General features: G+C 39.5%; 1 protein-coding gene and 1 long non-coding RNA gene across 2 annotated transcripts in view; one reads left to right on the top strand and one right to left on the bottom strand.

Annotated features, from left to right (window-relative positions):
* Nucleotides 1-21848, bottom strand: part of LOC121241071 — a 31412-nt gene that overhangs the window by 2858 nt on the left and 6706 nt on the right. The gene's annotated exons all lie outside the window — the stretch shown is intronic.
* LOC121241069 (apoptosis-inducing factor homolog B-like) lies at nt 3386-5954 on the top strand. The gene is made up of 4 exons (XM_041138669.1): nt 3386-3627; nt 3725-3981; nt 4446-4897; nt 5534-5954. The coding sequence occupies exons 1-4, from the start codon at nt 3509-3511 to the stop codon at nt 5807-5809; spliced, it is 1104 nt and encodes a 367-aa protein (XP_040994603.1). The 5' UTR covers nt 3386-3508; the 3' UTR covers nt 5810-5954.

Below are 21848 nucleotides of genomic sequence, written 5' to 3'. Positions count from 1 at the left end.
TAAGATAAAGAACGAAAAGTAATATTATAAGATAGAATAATATTCTATCACTAATTATAAGAATATTATTAAAATAAAACCAAGAAAAACAAAAAGTTTAATATACAAAAATTATTCATAAAACAATAACCTTGTTAATTGAAAGGTAAATTATAAGTATTGTAAGGTGTGTTAAATGACTAATATGGTCCCTTTTCTGTCCCCGCATCTCGAGTCTTCCACTTTGTTAGATATTTGGCAAGGGATTAATAATCTGGTGTGGACCCCTCACATATGGTGCACTGTTCAGTCAGTTAAATTTATGTGGTACATGCCTAGTCCTTAATACTCATGTTCAAAATTATAGAAAGCTTGAAAAATAAAGAACAAGATTTCCTCAAATTCTTATATGAGAAAAATAGATTCATAATATTTATTACTCATTTAATGTCGGTCCCGTCTGGAACTTGGGCTTAACTGAGTTTAATTTTAAATTAAATTTAATGTCTAAACATCAAAATCTCAAATCATTAAACTCATCTCAATTCAAAACCTCTTTATATGTGTGACTCACTTAAAAATGATTAGCACAAAGGCTATCTCAAGTGCAGGAGAGTGTCACGTAATAATTAGAAATAAATTCCTAGATCGTCTCTTCAGGGAAAGTTACTTAAAATCAAACTCATCTAAAATTATGAAAATATTCACAAGGAGAAAATAAAAATGATGGTATGTGCAATGGATGGAAAAGTGCAACAAGAATGAAAAATGTACTAGTCATGGACTAGTACATATTTTTTGAATTTTTGAGTGTCGAAATGAAATGTAAAAGACTAACAAATTGAAATTAACAATCAAATAATCAACTAAACTAAACAATCTTAATTAATCTGAAAATTAAACAATAAAACTGAAATTATTTAAGTCCTAATTAAACTTTAATCAATCTAATATGCAATGGAACTAAGAGATTAATAAAACTAAGCTAAGAATTAAACTAAATTAGAAAGTAATTGACAAAATACGAACTGAAAATTGAAAAGTCCTAAAATCAAGATTCTAGGATTCATCATTGTATTCAAATCACAAATTCTCAAAATTAATCTATAGTAATTGTAATCACTGTTCAATGAAATCTTAAAAGAGCAAGAAAAATAGCGATATTAAGTAAAATAAATAGCAAATAAATTGCCCAAATTTCTAAGCCAAAAATCTCAAAATTACTCCATAAACTTTAAACTAAAATTAAATAAATAGTAGAGAGTGAAAAGAACAAGCCAAATGAATGGAGATGGAGGTGGTAGGCAATGAAGGAGGCGGCTGGAATGGCAATTGGACCCTGGAAGAGTTCTCAAATGTGCGGCACTGCTCTGCAAAAGTCTCCAATTTCGTGCTAATGATATGCTTAAATAGGATAGGAAAGAAACCCTAATGTCTTTATATTGCCGCACATAAAATCGCTTAAATTTTAAGACTCAACTTGGCAGCCACGTACGCGGTTCAGGAGTTCGAATTTGGAAATCCTTATTAGAGACAATTTTGTAACCCTTTAAGATAACTTTCCAACGCATTAAAAATAGTATCAATCCGATATTTTGAGTGAAAAGTTATGATTAAAATACTAAAGTATGTCCATTCTGTAAACTTGATTTTTCTCAAACTTTTCATTTCTTGACCTTTTGGTACCTTGACTTTTCTCTCAAACTTTTCATTTCTTGACCTATAAAAACAATAGAAATTAGAAATAAAATAAAAATAAAAATAAAAATAAAAGAATAATAGAATCTCAAAAATATATTGTGCATGTGAATGAACATTATCCAATTAAATCACAAGTTATAAAATTAACCATAAATCATGATATTAACCAATTTAAATCACAATTTGGATTTATTCATTTTAACCAATTTTTCATCTAAAATCAATAATAATGTAATGAAATAAATAAAATATATTGGTTTTAAATGTATAAAATATGCAATAATTCAGCTCAATCAATGTGGGACTCAAAACCTTTTTCAACTCAACATCTCTTTACACGTGGGACCCAGAATTTTTTTTAACTTTCTATAAATACATCTAAACTAATTTTAGTATCCAAACATATCTAAACTTATCTTAGATGAACACTATAAAATTCATTCTACTATCTCAACTTATTATTATTTATAAAAAATTCAACTCAGCTTAACATTCAGAGCTCTAATTCTCTCCTTGTTTGAAGGGACTTTGATAAAAAAGAAAAGAAAACAGATGATAGATAATAGTGATAGCCTTAACTCATTATTATTTATAAAAAATTTAACTCAGCTCAACATTTAGAGCTCTAATTCTCTCCTTGTTTGAAAGGACTTTGATAAAAAAAGAAAAAGAAAACAGATGATAGATAACAGTGATAGCCAAACACATTTGAAACTATTTTTGCAGAGAATGACTTGCTTTTCTTTTCTAACAAAAATGCAATCAATGCACAACTAATTAATTGCAACAAAAATATTGCATGTGAGATGCAAAACACACATAATTTTTTGGTGATAAAGCTTTCCACATTTTTATGGCTAAAAATAATCAAACATGAGCATTTATGACCATTCTTCATTCATTAATCCCAACTAAACCTTTTCGGACACAACTAAGGCTCTGTTTGTTTTGCTATAGTACAGTGATGTGCATGGGTAAGTCGTGTAAGTGCATGCCCTTCTTTTCATGGACATGGAGTTTATGGGTTGATATTCACATTTTAAAGTTTATTACTACAGAGATATTTTAGAGATTTCTTTACAACAAAAACAAATAAACTGTATTTTTTTCTACAATTAGATCTACAAAACAAATGGATTTCTTCATTTCCATGTGCTCCTTTACTCTCATAATTTAAGTTTGATAGTTAAGATAATGAAAAAGTAGTCAATAAATTAAAATCTTGATCGTTGAATCTTAATAGATTGTACTATTGATAGTCGATACTACTCGGTAATGGTTAAGTGGATGATTCTAATTAGTTAATAGATCTCTAAGGCTCCGTTTGAATTGAGAAGTGATCTCAACTTATATCATCTCATCTCATCATTATAATTTTCTCAAATTTTTACATAAAATATAATAAACAATTCAAATTTTTTAAAATTTCAAAATAATAATAATATTAAAAAAATAATATTATAATAATATTTTATTCAACTTTTAACTTTTATTTTAATTTATTTCATTTCAACTCAACTCACTAACCGAACGACACCTAAAGGGATGGTTAATTAGAGAGTGAGATCATAGACTCGTTTAGATCATATTTGACAATTTGAAGCAATCAACTTAGAATAAATTAACTAATTTATATGGGAGGAACTTTTGGCAATTCTTTGATAAATGATAGAGAAAAAATTAATATTACAATAAATGATAATACTAACGTTACGTACCGACTACCAAGACCCCGTCTCCCTGCTCCTCCTCCTCCTGCTGACCCTTGACAAGTCTGCGCCCGAAATCGTCTAGTCTTGCGATCGAAGAAGATAGAGAAGCAAAAACCATGGAGGAGCAAGACATGGAAGCGCAGAGGAGGAGGTTGGTCGTCATCGGAGGAGGCGTGGCTGGCTCTCTCCTCGCTAAATCCCTCCAATTCCACGCCGATGTCACCCTCATTGATCCGTGCGCTCTCTCTTTCTCTTCCATCACTCTTTTTTATTTTATTTTATTTTTTTGTATAATTTAATTTGGTGCTGATGGAAATACAAATTGAAATTAGGAAGGAATATTTTGAGATTCCGTGGGCAGGCTTGAGAGCGATGGTGGAGCCATCCTTCGCTGAAAGGTCGGTGATCAACCATGGAGATTACTTCACCAATGGCCGCATTGTTACCTCCACTGCCATCGATATCACTGAAAACCAAGTTTTGACTGCACAAGGCCGTCTCATTCCCTATGATTTCCTCGTCGTTGCCACCGGCCATGCCAATTGTGTCCCAAAATCTAGAACTGAGAGACTTGATCAATACAAAGCAGGTGAAACTATAGAGGAACCGAATCATTATCTTCATTTCTTGCTTACACTTCCACATCGACTGCTGATACAATTGGGAGTTTTTCTCTGTTTTGATGATGGCTGCATTATGGTAGTTTAGAAGCAATATGCTTGGGAAACAAAAGTTGTTCAATTAAATACATTCTCGTGATGATGTAAATATCTTAGTAGAGGTTTGGCAAATAAGAGAACCTATTACTCTTGGCAGGTGTTCTTGTCCTTCCCCTGTTTGTTTTTTACTCTGACCTATACATCTGCAGCCATAATGGCTTGGAATCTCCATCCTCTTCAAAGAGGACTACAATTAGGATGCAAGATAGTTGATAAATATCATCATAGATGAATAATATTTAGCAACTACTTTGAAATTTGTGTTGAGAAAAGGAATATCTGTACACTAGTTGGACATTACCTGTTTTTAATGATATAATGTTTGCACTAGCAGAATATCAACAGATAAATTCAGCTCGTTCCATTTTAATTGTTGGAGGAGGCCCCACTGGTGTTGAACTTGCTGGAGAAATTGCAGTTGATTTTCCAGATAAGGCCGTTACTCTGGTGCATAATGGTTCAAGGTTGCTAGAATTCATTGGACCAAAAGCTTCCGAAAAGTCCTTGCATTGGTTAAAATCAAAGAAAGTCGAAGTGAAATTGGAGCAAAGAGTGGATTTGAATTCTGTTTCAAATGAAAGCAAAACTTATCAAACTTCAGCTGGAGAAATTTTCAGAGCAGATTGCCATTTTCTGTGCACTGGGACACCACTGGGTTCAGCATGGCTCAAGGAAACTGTGTTGAAAAATAACTTAGATACATACGGAAGGTTGATGGTTGATGAGAATTTGAGAGTCAAGGGTCGAAAGAACATATTTGCAATTGGAGATATTACTGATATTCCGGTAAGTGCAAATTGTCACAATGTAATTATTTGGGTTTGTTCGGTTGCTGGTATCGTTTATTTTCTACATATCTTGCCGTTCTGGGCCCAAACTAATAGTTTTGCCACAAACATGAAAGACATATAAGGTAAGAAAACGGCAATCAATTTTGAAATATTTCATTTTCTCACAGCGCTAACTGTTATAGTACTCTGTTTTGGTCTGTTCAGCTGTTTGCCGTAGGATTATGATACCCAATTTAAATATGTTCTTTCAAACAAGTCATGCACTATAATTCATTCTATTCGATGTTTTTATAACAAATATAAGGGGAAAAACTTAGATGTGTAATCTTAGAAGAGCAAGGAAAGAAAAGGAAGTGTCATCCCAGAATATAGATCATCATTCAACGTGCATTTATCTCAAAAACATGCTTCCTGATGCTATTGGTGCAGAATACTTTTTATTTTATTTTATTTTATGTCGTTTTGATGGGTTCTTCGACCAAAAAAAAAAAAAAAAAGAGTTTCTATGCATTAATCAAACGGATCTTACAATAAGGCAACAAGTTAAGCATCATCATGCCATTTTGAATCTTCTGAAGTTTGCATCTAAATCTTATGTGCTAATAATGTTCCATGAAAATTGGTATTGTAGGAAATCAAACAAGGATATTTGGCACAAAAACATGCTCTAGTGGCTGCAAAGAACTTGAAGCTATTGATAACAGGAGGAAAAGAAAGCAAAATGGCAATCTATGAGCCTAGTAGCTCTGTGAAGGCAATTGTTTCACTTGGAAGGAAAGATGCGGTGGCACAATTCCCTCTCACGACGATTATTGGAATTGTTCCTGGCATGATCAAGTCCAGGGATCTCTTTGTTGGGAAAACAAGGAAGCAAATGGGGCTAGATCCTCATGTTGTGCACAATTAAACTTGAGTGCTTGTGAATGGCTTGTATAAATACTTGGAAAAACAATTAAACTTGAGAGCTTGTGAGCAGCTAAACATGATTTAGCTCAAAGACTGTGATGGTGTGGATTATATTACGTTGTAGAATTCAAAATTATTGCTGAATATATCTATTTTTTTTGTTTTTGTAGAAAGAGATTACTTGTTCAAACAATTTCCAGAAGCTCACATCATAGCATCCACAATTACATTTTCCCTCATAAACTCCAGAAATTATTCCTACCTCATCCTCTTATCATATGCTTAGCTGATGAGCCGTTTCTTTCCCAATACTATCCATATGGCTCACCTTGTAATAACTGTGAAATCTTTGGAGTTCTTTGAATATCAGTTCACCACGTTAACGTCATGTTTCGTATGCCTTTGGTTTAGGTTATAGCAACTCGGGTCTTCAAAGTTGGGCTTGCGAAAACGAAGAAGAAAGAAGCTGGGAGAGGGCGGCTTTGGGGCCAGAGAATTTCCGATGCTAAAGTCAATAGAGTATTTTTGAAGTTTTTAAATAATGAGAGAATCTTGAGAGTTTTTCTCAGACCTGAGGATCATTATTTATACTGGGAGTTTGGGGGGGGGGGGGGACTAGGGGGAGATTGTGCCGGCCCTCGTGTGACCAACGTTCTCACTACTGTTCCCTTTGTCAGGGTCTTTTAATGCGGCGTGCCTCTACGACGACGTCATTAATGTGGCGTGTTGCTCAGGTAGTGGTGCCATTAATGCGGCGTGGTTCTCCGATTTGCCTTACTCTACTGGTGCCTTTGGTGGCCCGTCGATGTTACCTTGTCAGAGGATCGAGGGTCTCCTTTGCTTCCCGCTAGATTATGTGGGTAGGTACTCAAGGGTTAGACGCTGTTCGAGGGATCTCCAGGACGACGAGTCCCATCACCCCTGCAGTATGCTCTTATATGGGGGTTCGTGTTTGGCTCCGAAGTCTGAGGTGGTTCCTTGTCGCTTGGCAACCCTAGTAACGTTTCCCTTTCCGCCTTTGTTGGCAAGTCTTCCGATAACTATGCTTGTATTCGATAGCGTCCTTTCAGTTGCGTCAATATTGAGGGCATCAGGCGGCTATTCGCCTTCTCGTCGCTTCGTGAAGCGTATTCCCCGGGATGAGGCTGGCCTTCTTCGTCTCAAGGTGGTGCTTGCCTTCAAGGCGAGGGATGGGCTACAAAGATCACTCAACAACTATCAGCAAGAGCTTGAGCAACTGCAGGCCGACAGCTTGGAGCTGCGCAAGCAGCAAGGCTCTGATGCTCGGTCGTACAAGTGGTTGTTGGGGGAGTTCGAGAAAATCTCCTAGTCTCTGACAGACAAGAGAAAGACCCTGGAAGATGAAAGGAAACGGCGGAGGGACTTGGAGACCAATCAAGTAGAAGCTAGACGCGTTTTGGAGGCCAGTGATGCTACCATCCAGGGTCTACAGGAGGAGTTGTCATATGTCCGTGGTGTCCGTGATGATGCCTGGTAGTTTGATTACACTAATGGCTTGGAAAAGATGAAGACTCATATCCCCTAGAATCCTTGATGCAATTTGAGGGCTCTGAGTGTGCGAGAGCTTCTCTCGGATGAAGTGTCCATGGAACGAGCTGCTATCATCGGGAGGGATCTAACTCCAAGTGCCCTTAAGGGTAACTCTGTTGTACGTAATCCCACCTACTGATGGTTGATTCTCCTCGGCTGCAATTCCATCGATTCCTCTGAAGGGTCTTGCTCTTCTCTACTGTTCGAGGTTCTAGTTCCAAACCTCCTATTCCAAAGCTCAACCTCGCTTTCATCCTTCATTTTCGCACACTCCAGCACGCAATAGTTCTTCTTAAACTCCAAAATTACCCTCTTATCGTCATCTCGCACCCTGTCTTCACCTCCTCCAATAGTCTCTCATACCTCTCCACAGTAGGTGTGTGACTCTTGGTAGCGTCTTGGCGGTTGTTGTCACTGTACGACCTAATTAGCTACCTCATTACATTGCTTGTTGATTTTATTCAAGATAACCTCTAGCGTTATTGGCACGTCATAATGATGGAGGTCCCTATCTTCCACTTCTACTGGAATATGATCTGATCAGGCTTTGGTTTGCTTGTGCCTCAACGACTTTTTGTTGTATCTAGTTGACTTATGTTGTATGTCATTGTAAGCTTGCGGCTTTATGTGGTAACTTGGCACTTCACGTTGTAATTTATTCACTGTAAGCTTGCAGCTTCATGTTGTAACTTGTCGCTTCACATTGTAACTTATCCATTGTAAGCTTGCGGCTTCATGTTGTAACTTGTCCATTGTAAGCTTGCAGCTTTATGTTCTAAATAACATTATCCTTTCTGTTTACTATTTATCTTCTATGGCCATTCGCTTCCGGGTGCCCCATTTATTTTTTCTCTCTTTTTTTAAGGTTGGTTTGGGGGATTTGACGCAGGGAATTATGGGGTCCGCGACGGGCGGGAGGTTTCAGTCATCCAGAGCTTTATGGTTCACCCTTCCAGCGCCGAACCCACCCCCGACAACCCCACTGACTGATGACTCCCCGCTTATACTGTCCTCATTTGCCTTCGTTAGTCAGTTATCCTTTTGGTGCCTTTACCAATATTGTTGACGAGGCCGATGTCTCTTCGCTTTTTCTTTGAGCCAATTTCCTTCTTTTTTACTATCGATCTTTCGGATGCACTTCATGCCAGCTAGTCCTATAGTTCTTCATTTTGCGTTGCCGTACTTTCTTTTCATATGCAACTGGAAAAAAAAGTGTCAATAGCGTATGTCAGCCCTCGTCCACTACCATCGACTTGGAGGGGATGAAAATTCCCCCTAAGAGTTAAGCCACGTCAAGGAGACTCGGATTGCCTCCTCGAGGGGTAGAGGCTGGGAAGCATTTTGCTAGCCCACCTCTATGTCCCTCCGAGTAGCACCATGGCCATGGAGTCGAATTAAATAATACGAGCTGCTCTTTGCTGCAATGGGGGCCGAGGTAAGTATTCGGGTGACAGAGAGGTCAGGCTTCTCTTTGCTGCATGGTGGCCTTTGGCTCAACCCATCCCTTTTGTCCCTACAAGAGGTAGATTGTTCGAGCAGTTTGGAATTGGACCCGCTTCCGCCCATTGACATTGCGTATTTAATTATTGACTGAAAAATAAGCAGATTATCATAACTTTATCCTTAGATTCATAGGAGTTAGATTTCGCAAACTTGGGCCCTTTGGGCTATGAAGCGATGTGCTTGCAGTATTTTACTATGTTGTTGATGTCCGCGTTCCTTGGTGTAGCATTCAGGTGGTCGAAGGACTCAGCCCGCACTCCATCAGGGAGAGGTCAGGATGCCTCAGGCCAACCTGCCCTTTTAACCCCCCGATGAGGTAATTCAAATAGTGATGTGACTGCTCTGCTCCTTCGCCGCGATAGGGGTCGAGGTAAGTTTTCAGATAGCCTTGGGGTTGGACCCGCTCTTCATTGCAGGAGGAACAAGGTGGTCTCTGGCTCAATGTGTCCCTTTCATCCTCGTAGGAAGTAGCTTGTTCTAGCAATTTGTAATTGGACCCGCTCCTGCCCGTTGGCATTGCAGGGAAGGGTAAGTTTGGATCAGGCTGGCGCTGATCCCACACTTTGTCGTATTGGAGGTAGAGGTAAGTTATTTGAGTAGCCGGGAGCTGATCCCGCTCTCCGCCGCTGGGAGACAAGGTAGCCTCTGGCTCGATCGTCTCCTTGGTCTGCAAGGAGGTAGATTATTTTTGCAGTTTGTAACTGAACCCACTCCCACCTGTTGAGGCTTACGAGAAAGGTATGTCTTCGTCTTTGAGTAGCTGAGGACTACTCGCACTCCGTCAGAGAGGAGTCGGAATGCATCAAGCCAAACTGCCCATTTGCCCCCCGATGAGGTAATTTGGACAATTATGTGGCTAATCCGCTCCTTCGCCACAATGGGGGTTCGGGTAAGTTTTCAGGTAGCCTCGAGGCTAGACTCGCTCTCCATCGTGGGAGGAACAATGTGGCCTCTGGCTCAATCCATTCCTTTGTTTCCCGCAGGAGGTAGGTTGTTCAAGCTGTTTGCTACTGGACCCGCTCCTGCCCGTTGACACCGTAGGGAAGGATAAGTTTTGGGTCAGGCTGGCACTGAACCCACTCTTTTTCGTAGCTCTAGGGTAAGTTATTCTGGTAGCTGTGGGGTTGGTCCTGCTCTCTGTTGCTGGGAGACAAGGCGGCCTCTAGCTCGACCTGTCTCCTTGGTTCGTGGGGAGGTAAGTAGTTTGAGCAGTATGCTACTGGACCTGCTCTTGCCTATTAATGCTTACAAGGAAGGTAAGTCTTTGACTAGCCTTTGGGTAGTTGAGGTCTGACCCGCACTCCGTCGTACGAGGGATAAAGCTACTTTTTAGCCTACCTTTCCTTCTGTTATCCCGCGGGAGAAGTAACTAGGACAGCGATGCGGTTGATCCACTCCTTCACCTTGATGGGGTTCGGGGCAAGCTTTTTAGGCCGCTAGGAGGGCTGGTCCTGCTCTCCCAGACGAGGAGGTTGAGCCTCCTGCTCACATATCATCCTTCGTGGGGTGGTAGGTTGTTCAAGCAGTTTGGGATTTGACCCGCTCCCATCCGTTAACATTGCAAGAAAGGGTAAGTTTAGGTCAGGCTAATGCTGATCCCATACTTCATCGTGGTGGAGATCGGAGTAAGTTTCTTGGGTAGCCTCGGGGTTGGACTTGCTCTCTGTTGTGGCGGGACAAGGTGGCCTTTGACTCACCCTTCCCTTTTGGCCTTGCAGGAGGTACGTTGTTCGGACAATCTGTAATTGGACCCGCTCCCGCATGTTGACACTCACAAGGAAGGTAAGTTTTTATCTTCGGGTGACCGAGGGTTGACCCGCATTTCTCCGCAGGAAGGACAAAGTAGCATCTGGCGTGACTCGTTCCTTTGGTGTTCCGCAGGGAGGTAAATAGTCGATGAAGACTTTGTTGACGGAGATTACGTTGATGAAGATTCTGTTGATGGAGATTACGTTGATGGAGATTCTATTAGAGATTACGTTGATGAAGATTCTGTTACCCTTTTGAAACTCGATATTGAAACACAACAACTCTTCCATTAGGATTTGTAGTGTATGCATGAAAACATAAATTTACAATAATTAAACTAGCTTTAGCAATAAAATTTTCGTAGGTGTTCGGCATTCCAGGGGTGCAACAGTTCATTTCCTTGGGAGTCTCAGGAAGGTTGTGTTGTATGAAAACATGTCCTCGTGGCTCCAAGCGAACATGTCCTTGGTGTTCGGAGAGGAGTTGCTACATGGTGCACCTTAAGCATCATCTCGCTACTGATCCTTGAAGTGGCTTCAGGTTGATTCGAGTTTAAGGGAACAAACTCCAACTGCTTGTTTGGTTCCACCTTTCTGAGTCTTTACTCATCTCAGATTTCGCCTTCTGCTAGGGCACAGACGGGTGGCATGGTAAGGTGTAATCATCCAACGTAAGACATACCACATTCACCTCGCCACTCGGAGTCACCTCTTCCTGGTTATGTTCTTGCCTCTCTTCCACGACGTCTCTTCCTCCAATTCTGGGAGCTTTGTTTCCTTGTTGGTAAGCTTCCATGTTCGTCAACACTATTGTTCTTTGAAAATCCGAGCTGTTTGTAATAGGTTTTTGTAGGCATATGAAGTACACGCAAGATTTACAAGGATCCCACAGATGGCGCCACTATTAACGTCGTGTTTCATACGCCTTTGGGCCAGATTCCAGCAATTCGGGTCTTCAATGTTGGGCCTACGAAAACAAAGAAGAAAGAAGTTGGAAAAGGTCGACCTTGGGGTCGGGGAGTCTTTGATGTTAAAGTCAGTAGAGTATTTTGGATGTTTTTAAATAATGAGAGAGTCTATAGAGCTTTCCTTGTACCTGGGGATCGCTATTTATACCGGAAGTTTGGGGGGTGGGAGGGGAATTGGGACCTACGTCCTCACTACTATTTCCTTTGTCGAGGTCTTTTAATGCGGCGTGCCTCTGCGATGATGTCATTAATGTCGCGTGTTGTTTGGGTAGTGGTGTCATTAATGCGGTGTGGTTCTCTGATTTGTCTTACTCTGCTGGTGCCTTCGATGGTTCGTCGATGTCACTTGTTAGATGATTGAGGGTCCCCTTGCTTCCCGCTCATTCATGTGGGTAGGTACTCAAGGGTTGGACGTTGTTTGAGAGATCTCCAAGACGGCGAGTCCCATCCCCTACAGTCTGCTCCTATATGGGGTTTGCGTTTAGTGGAGTCTACCTGCACTGGGCCAAGGGCCCTATTTGCTCTGTGAGGGACCTTTTTTTCTTATTCTTTTAGTTACTCCTCACATGCCACTAAAAGGGGGAAAAACCCTTACATACTTCATCATCCATACTAATATACATTGGGGGGAATAATGCTATTAATTCTTTAATGAGAATACATTTCAAATTAGATGGTGAAGTCCAATTCAAAATATATAATATAAAAAACTTGATATTTAATAATTAGTTAATTCATCTATGCACCAAGGCAACAATTCAAAATGTTAAGCAATAAGCATAAGTTTATAACTTCATTTACATGGCCCTTGCATTAAATTTATTGTTTTGGTCTTGATCTCTCTCATATATATTTTTTGTATTAATATTTAATATTAGGTCTTAATGTCCAAAATATATTTCAAGTTCTTATGATTGTTAGAAACTATTTAAGACTCATCATGGAAGATTAATAATTGCTCTTCATTTGTGTTTCAATTATATTGAAAATGAGATTTTATGAAGTATATAAATTTCTTATATTTTTCAATAATTCATTATTTTTTTTTTTGAGTTGGCAAATAATGCTAAATTATTTTTTATGTTGATAGATAAAAATGATTTTTATTTTTATTTTTATGAAGTACAGATCTCATATATATATATATATTAATAGTTTCAAAATGATACAGCAGTATAAGAATATTTTGATCCAACACTTAGGGTCCATTTGGCAACACAAATATTCTTAAGTATTCTCATATATTTTCAGATATTTTCTTCCCAAACATCACTAAAATACAAAACATTTTTCAATTTCAAATTTTTAATTTTTTCATCTAATCATTACTTAATCATTACAACTTTTATAGTCTTCTAAACAAAGCACAAAAAATAATATTACTTTTTTCAAATTTCAAAATAAAAATTATATTAAAAAAATTATATTCAAATATTTTTTTAACTTTATAATATTTTTATTCAAATTTATTACAGACAAAAGAATCAATTGAGGGGCCTTCAAATCTACCATGTTGAAAGTATGGAAACTTGATTCAGTAGTGAATTTTATAGAGGTGGGTTTGAACCTATTCCTATTGCAATTTTCTTCTGAAATTGCACTCCAACGTGTTTGAGATGGGCATCCTTGGTTGTTTGATCAATGTCTTGCCTGTTTTAAATACTTTGATGGCCTTACCCCTCCATCTGATCTAGTTTTTAAGTACACTTATTTTTGGGTTCAACTACATAACTTGCCTTTTGGTTGTATGAACTATGAAGTTGGTTTCCAAGTTGGTGGTTCGATTGGTCAAGTGCTTCATGTTGAAGTGGATGACATGAGAACTGGTTGGGGAAGGTATTTATGTGTGCTTACTATGGTTGATTTTACTAAGCCTTCGATACGTGGTAAGATGCTTAATATTGAAGGTAGAAGAATCTTTATAAAGTTCAAGTATGAAAGGCTTCCCAAGATTTGCTTCCATTGTGGTATGCTTTCTCATGCTATGGAATGCCCTCGAAAAGTTATTATTGGTCCTGAGGCAATGGTAAATAACATGCAATATGGAAGTTGGTTGAGAGCATCTGGAGTAGTCTCATATATGGGACTCAATAGGTTTATGCCAATTCTTACTCAAGGGATGGATTCCTCCATGAATGGGGGCAAGCATACAGTTTCTGCAGATCTGCAAGGGGGATAACTGTTCTAAGCAGTTATTTGGTAGTTACAAGAATAATAGTACGAGATTGGTTGGTAAGGGAGTTATGTCCACATGTCAAGCTATTGAGGATAGAGGCATCTTTGAGGAAACCGGCATAACCGTCCCAATGAAGCAATCCAATCAAACTGCAAATGGTAATGTGTTCAATATGGCAAGTGGATCAAGCACAGATTTATCAAAATCTAAAGAGGTGATGGATTTTGCTGTTGATGCATTACCTCCTATGATGCGAAAGACTACTGGGGGCTCAAGACTGGATGAAGCCTCATGCAATTCTCTACTAAAATGGAAGAGGCATAGTAGAAATGGGGATAAGAAGGGGACTGTTGAATCTATGAAGGCTATGAGGACTCGTAAGAGGAAGTCTGCATTAAAACGTACTGACGTATCTTCTAGTTTTCCTTCAAAAACAAATAGGAAAACTAGATCTAATAGTTAGGATATTTGTGTATTGGCAGAGGCAGTTATGCAGCCCCGCCGAAAAGAATGAGGCTCTTAAGTTGGAACTGTCGAGAGATTGGCAACCCTCGAACAGTTTGGAATCTTGATTGTATGGTCAATATTCATAAGCCATCTATTGTCTTCTTACTTACATTATAAAGTAGAATACTTGAAAGTTAGATTGGGTTTTCAAGGCTTATTTACAGTGGATGTGATTGGTTTGAGTGGGGGTTTGGCACTGTTTTGGAAGGTAGACTTGTCCTTAAATATTCAGTCTTTCTCACAAATGCATATTAATGCATGGGTGAACCTTGAGGATGATATCCACGAGATGTTGACCTACTTCTATGGTCATCCAGAAACTGACCAAAGAATGACTGGCTATAATATATTGCGATCTCTTAAACAGATTGACCCCCATAAATGGTATGTATAGGTGATTTTAATGAACTTTTATATGGTTATGAGAAATGTGGAGGGGCATGGAGACATTCTAACCAAATGAACCAATTTCAACAATATTTGTTGGACTACCAATTAAGTGATCGGGAATTCAATTGTGGCTTTTCACTTGGTCTAATAAAAGAAAGGATGCTAGTTTCACAAAGGAGAAGTTAGATCGTGCAATGGTCTCAAAACAATGGTGTGAAACTTTTAGAAACGGAAATATTCAAGTTCTCTCTACTTTTGCCTTAGATCATCTCCCAATAATGATTTTATATTGCCTCAACATCTGCAAAGGGTGTACCACAGTAGATTTCAGAAATATGAAATCAGTTGGTCTACCTATGAGGAGTGCATAGAAGTGGTTAGAAGGATGTGGCAACAAGACATTGGTATAAAGGGGTCTTTCGAATAATTTATGCATAAACTAAAAAAGGGTATGACAACTTTGATGTCTTGGAGTAAAGGAAAAGAATCACTTTCAGATTCTATGCTACAAATGAAACTGAACAGATTGCATACCATACAACGGCCTTTATCTGCTAATTTTGCTGAAGAGATTGCTCACCTATAGAAACAGATTGACATTTTGTTGGAAAGAATTAAGTTAAAGTGGAAGCAAAGAGCTAAGGTTCATTGGCTTCAGAAGGGGATAGTAACACAAAGTACTTTCACTTTTATGCTACTCAGAGGAAGAAAATGAATCAGCTGAAGAGGATTGCGGATGAAGAGGGACATGTGTATACCAATCCTTAGGAAATTGGCCATGCATTCACTACATATTATAAATCATTATTTACTTCTTCTAACCCTTCCAATATTGATGTTTGTCTAGCCCATTTAACAGAAAAAATAACTATTGAGATGAATGAAAGACTGTTGTAGCCTTACACAGAATCAGAGATTGAAGATGCTCTATTTCAGATGGGTCCTCATGAAGCTCCTCGTCCAGATGGATATGCAGCATGTTTCTTCCTAGATCATTGGGCAGTAGTAAAAGAAGAGGTATGTGAAGCTATACTTTCCTTTTTGAATTCAAAGAAGTCAATTGCTGCAGTGAACTTCACTTATTTGGTCATGATTCCAAAGAAGACTCACTCCCAATCTATTGCTAATTATAGACCGATAAGTCTTTACAATGTCATGTATAAGTTGATATCTAAGGTTTTGGCCAATAGATTGAAAAGGATATTACCAATGATCATTTCACCAACTCAAAGTGTTTTTGTGCCTGAATGTTTAATATCTGATAATATTTTAGTAGCTTATCAAACCCTTCATACAATGAATAACAAAATGTTTGGCAATAAGGATTTTATGGCATTAAAACTGGATATGAGCAACGCTTATGACCGTGTGGAATGAAAGTTCTTAGAAGCTATTATGAGAAAGCTAGACTTTGCTGAAAGTTGGATACATTTGATCATGGAGTGTGTCTCTTCTTCATCCTTTTCAATTATGGTAAATGGATCCCCTCAACAAGTTTTTAGACCACGGAGAGGGTTAAGACAAGGTTTTCCTCTCTCACCTTACTTATTCATTTTATGTGCTGAAATATTAAGCTGTCAATTGCATGTTGTTGAACATCATAAGTTGATTACTAGAGTGCCAATTGCTCGAGGGGTGATGTCTATGAATCACTTATTTTTTGCTTATGAGAGTTTAGTCTTTTGTCGAGCAAATATGGAGGAGTGGGATAGACTGAACCAGATCCTGAGCTTGTATGAAGAGGCTTCAGGCTAAAAGCAAAATAAAGAGAAAACATCCTTGTTTTTTAGCAAGAACACTAAAGTTACAACAAAGGCCTATCTTATGGAAATTGATGGGCTCCAAAGCACCTCTAATCTTGATAAGTATCTAGATCTGCCTAACTTGGTAGGCAAGTCTCGTGTAATGGCATTTTAGAGCATCATTGATAAAGTTAGGAGTAAGATTGGAAACTGGAAGAACAAATTTATGTCTCAAGCTGGAAAGGAAGTCTTAATTAAATATGTACTCCAGTTAGTACCAACTTATTGCATGAGTGCATTCCTCTTGCAAAAAACTGTGTAAGAAACTTAACGCTTTGGTGGGAAATTTCTGGTGGGGTGAAGTAGAAGGTAAAAACAAAATGCATTGGGCTCCATGGAATAACTTATGTACTGGAAAATAGGTGGGAGACTGTGGTTTTAGAGATTTAACAGGTTTTAATCATGCTCTACTTGCTAAACAGGCATGAAGATTTTTTACCTGCACCAAATTCTTTGCCTAGTAGAATTTTCAAAGTCAAGTATTTTGCAACATCATCAATTCTCCAAGCTCACTTCGGGTCAAAACCATCTTTTGTATGGAGAAGCATATGGCAGGTACTAAACTTGCTAAAGGAGGGGCTTATATGGCATGTTGGGGATGGCAAAACTATACATATATGGCAGGATAAATGGATACCAAGGGGGAGATCCTGTATTATCGAATCTCCTAGACAATATTTGGATCCTAATGCTCCTGTAGTGGAGCTAGTTAATTAGCAATCTGATTGGTGGAATGTGGAGTTGGTGAAAGTTGTATTTAATGAAACGAATTCTGCTGCAATTTTAGAGCTTCTAGTGAGTATCCTTGATATAGTAGATCAGCTAATCTGGAAAGGTGCTCCTAATGGTATTTTTTCTGTTAGGAGTGCCTATCATATGTATATGGCAATGAAGTTGGAAAGAAAGGGTGAAACCTCAACCGAAGGGGATTCTATAAGGTGTTGGAAACAGTTTTGGTCATTACCTATAGCCAATGCAATTAAGAATCTTTTATGGAGAGCTTGTACTGAGTCTCTTCCTACAAAAATGAATCTTCAGAAGAGGGGTGTTATTAATGACCCTTTGTGTTCTGTTTATTTAAGAGAGAATGAATCTACTGGCACATACTATAGTCATGTCCTGCTGCTATGGATGTTTGGCGCTTGGCTCAAAGAGTTTGCAAAAACTGTCTATTTTTCAGCTTCATATATAGCTCGAGCCTTATGGACTAGAAGGAATTATTTCAATCATGAAGGCAAATTTCAACATCCATCATCATTATTTCAGTATGTAATCAATGACTGCAATGCCTATCAGCAAGCCATGGAGACCATTTCAAACACAACTGGACCAACTTTACCTTGTATCACTCGGTGGAAGTTACCTTAAAGGGATTGGGTAAAGCTCAATTAGGATGTGGCAATCCAAAAAGAGGTACATAAGATTGGAATAGGTATTGTGATATGGGATTGGGATGGTGTTGTGCTTTTGAACCTGGTGAAACCCTAGAATTATTGTTCTGATTCTACTTTGGCTAAGGCAAGGGGGATATGGGAAGTAGTTAAGTTGTGCAAGGAATTGAGCCTTAGTAACTTTTTGTTAGAAGGGATTCCTCTCAAGTAGTTAATGGCATTAATGCCATTCTTCATCAGCATGACAATGTGGGAGACCAGAATCCTCTTATAAGATATCAGAAGCTTGCTAGAAGGGACTGGGTGGCAGCTTCGACATGTCAAGAGGGAGGCAAATCTGGTTGCCATGTTTTGCCTAAGGAGGCTTTGTAGCTTAATATAGAAAAGACAGATGTTGATGTTGCTATTCCTTGTATTTGTGCACTTGTTATAAGTGATTGTAATTATCAGTAACCTATGAAGGTCTTTGCCAAAGCAGGAATATAGAAGATGATGCTTATATAAATGGGCATGCAGTGGCAACAAAATGCATCCAAGATGTCGTCCGTGACGTACACTTATTGCACAAGGGTCACGTGAGCTAGCTTTAGCTCTAGTCATGCAAGAAAAAACGACCATTTATAATGTATTATTTATAATAAAAATAGACTTATTTTAATAAAAAATAATATTTGTACAAAAAATAACCGATCATAAATATATTATTTTTTTATATAGCGAGTGATCAACCATATTGTAAGGAGATTGTTGTTTGATGGACTCGTAATTTTGTTTAGGCCCGTTCTAAACTTTGTTGCTTCAAAACTTGGAATTGAGACTTTTTTAGCTTATGGGCTGCCAAGCTCTTGATTTAGTTGGGCAAATTTATTTTCTTCTTCCTCTCTTTTCTTTTGACAAATACCTATTAATTCAATAATGCTTAACATATAAAAATATTATAGAAAATCCTTAATAATGTTAAAAATCCATTATGAAATTCATCTATTAATTAATTAAGGGAGCTTGAAATGTCAATGATGTAAACTAATTATGGATTATAACTTTGTTTGGACCATAATTATGAAATCCTTTCAAATTATAGTTGAAAGGAGCTTCTAATTACATGTAACATCTATTCAAGGTGGTGATGTTAGTTTCTGCATCTCTTTTTAGGGTCATGTTTATGACTTTATGATGTAATTTGTTCCTCGTAATCCTGTATAATTAATAAAAAAATTTGTGTATCCAGTTGTACGGTTTTTGCATTTTTCTTGTTGTATTTCTTCTTCTTCTTTTTTGCATTGTTCCAGGCTTATCGCTTTCCGCTGTGTGTCATTGTTGCTCTTGCTTGTATCTTTTGTCTTAGTATTTGGAGAGTTTATAATCTCGATCTATTTTTTGTTTGCCGATGCTTATGCGACCTTTTTGTGAGACTTTACTTCCCTTTTGTAGATTCTTCTTATTTTGGGCAGTCGTAAGACTTAAAACCCGCACTCCATTAGAGAGGGGTTAGGCTACCTCAAGTTAACCTGCCCCTTTTTGATTCCCCAATGAGGTAACTTCTTCGGGCTGCCATTGGGGCAGTCTACTCTTTCACTGTGATAGGAGTTGGGGTAAGTTTTTCGGGCCGCCTAGAAGGTAGGACCCTCTCTCCTCTGTGGGTTTTAGGCCGGCCTTTTCTTGTTGAGTCTCACAGGGAGGTAAGTTGTTCGGTCAGTCTATTACTGAACTCGCTCCCGCTAATTTGGCATCACAAGGAAAGGCAACATTTTCGGTCAGACTGGTGCTAGACCCACTCTCCTTTCGTAGTGGAGGTCGGGGTAAGTTTTTGAGTTGCTGCAAGGGACAAACCCGCTCTCCCCCGCGGGGGGACAAGGTAACCTTTTTGGCCTACCTTTCTCCTTGTATCCCGCAGGGAGATAAGTTATTCGGGCAGTTTGTTACTGTACCCGCTCTCGCCTGTTGACACTTACGAGGAAGGTATAGTTTTTTATTTCGGGTAGCTAAGCACTAACCCGTACTCTGTCGTGTGAGGGATAAGGCAACCTTAAGGCCTACCTTTCCCTGTGGTATCCCACGGGGAGGTAAGTTCGGACAACAAGTTGGTTGACTGCTCATCCCCATGATAGAAGTTGGACTAAGTTCTTTGGGCTGCCTCGAAGGCAGGACCCGCTCTCCTCTGTGGGAGGGATAAGGTAGCCTTTAGGCTGGCCTTTCCCTGTTGAGTCTCATAGGGAGGTAAGTTGTTCGGACAGTCTGTCACTGGACCTGCTCCTGCTCGTTGATATCACAGGGAAGATAAGTGTTGGGTCAGGTTGGTGATAATCTTACTCTTCGTTATGGCAGAGGTCGGGGTAACTTATTTGGGAGGGATAAGGCCACCCTTGAACTGACCTTTTCCTATAGTATCTTGCGGGGAGTTAATTTTGGGCAATTTGTGAATGGACCCTCACCCGCCTATTGACATCCGCAAAGAAGGTAAACTTTTATCTTCAGGCCACTAAAGGCTGACTCACACTCCGCTGTGCGAGGGATAAGGCAACCCTTAGGCCTACATTTCCCTATTGTGCCCCGCAGGGAGGTAATTTGTTGATGATCTTGTTGCCATAGATTTCGTTAGCCATGCTTTTTTATTGTTGGCACCTTACTGGTAATACGAAAGCGTGGAGTAAATGTTTTGCATTGCCCTGAAAAGTCACATTTTATTAAATAAAAATGAATGTACAAGCTAGATGAAGAGGTGTTACAAAATTAAGCGACACAAATCTTGGTCTGGGGAGATCATCGTCTATTCTTCTCTCCGAAACCGTGCACCATCCCTTCCCCCTCAAAATTGGCAGGGTGAGGTGTAGACAGAGGCCCGTTGCAGTTTCTTTGATGGTGCTTGGTCTATCTTGTTCTGTTGTTGCCGTCCAAGGCGAGCCCTTCATCTTTCTACTTCAGCTCTTGGATGTAGCATTCCTTTGTCGATACCTGCTCTCCTCCGACTTCCCCCACTCCCTGAGGAGTTGAGAACTTTATTTTGAGGTGGTAGGTCAATGTGACGGCCCTTAAGCTGTTGAGAGTGGGCCTCCCGATGATGGCGTTGTATGCCTATGGAGTTTTCACTACCAGGAAATCGACCATAATAGAGGTTGTGCAAGGGCTACTCCTTACAAAGACGGATAGCGTGATGGTTCTCACCGGCTAGACAATATTTCCAGAGAAGCCTTTTAAGGGCATGGGGGTGGGCAACAGCTGGGAGGCCTCAATACCCATCTTGACGGAGGCTTCCTAGAATAGGATGTCCACGGAACTCCCGTTGTGGATGAGGATTTTGCGGGTGGTGAAGTTGGCAACAAGCATTATGACCACTAGGGCATCATCGTGGGGGTACAGAACCCCTTCTTCATCAGCCTCCTTGAACGAGATTACCTGAGTAGGGTCACCCCTTCGTTATTTGGCGGGATGATACTCAACTGAGTATACTTAATAGTATCGGGCTCGTCTGGCACGTGCTTTCCTACACGACGAGGTGATGCCCCCACTAGCGGACCCTGCATCTATGGTTCGAATTTCCCCAAGGGAGGGCTGCTGCCTTGGTGGTGAATAGGGGTGACCTTGTGGTGACTCCCTTATTGCCAATCGTTAAGGGTTGTTCGCCTGTCTATTCCAGTCGCCTCGGTCTCGACTTCTTTCCCTCGATCTTCCTTTTCTCTCTTGCTCCTATATTCTAGCTAGGGACCGGCGACGCCTCTATTGTTTTGCATATTCCTTCCTTCCTCCATGGAAGAATCAGTCTTCGGTGTTGTGTGAGGTGGACTGATGGTACGTGTAGTAGTGGTGCATCTTTCCCTGGTTGTCTTCCTTTTGAATGGCAAACATGGGCTGGTCGTACTGTGGTCCAGGTCTATCTGCAGGAACTTCCTCTCGCCACTTCTCCTAGGAGACTTTTTCCCATTTTTCCTGGGGCTTGGCCTTGGTCGGGGTCTTCTCCTTCCTCTCTGTGTGCTCCACTTCCTTCCTTCTTAGCTCTGTCAAAGTCT

The sequence above is a fragment of the Juglans microcarpa x Juglans regia genome, chromosome 7S (genome assembly GCF_004785595.1).
Source record: "Juglans microcarpa x Juglans regia isolate MS1-56 chromosome 7S, Jm3101_v1.0, whole genome shotgun sequence".
Taxonomy (NCBI): domain Eukaryota; kingdom Viridiplantae; phylum Streptophyta; class Magnoliopsida; order Fagales; family Juglandaceae; genus Juglans; species Juglans microcarpa x Juglans regia.
Note: the sequence above shows the minus strand (reverse complement) of the source record. Positions and strands in the feature narration are given on the sequence as shown.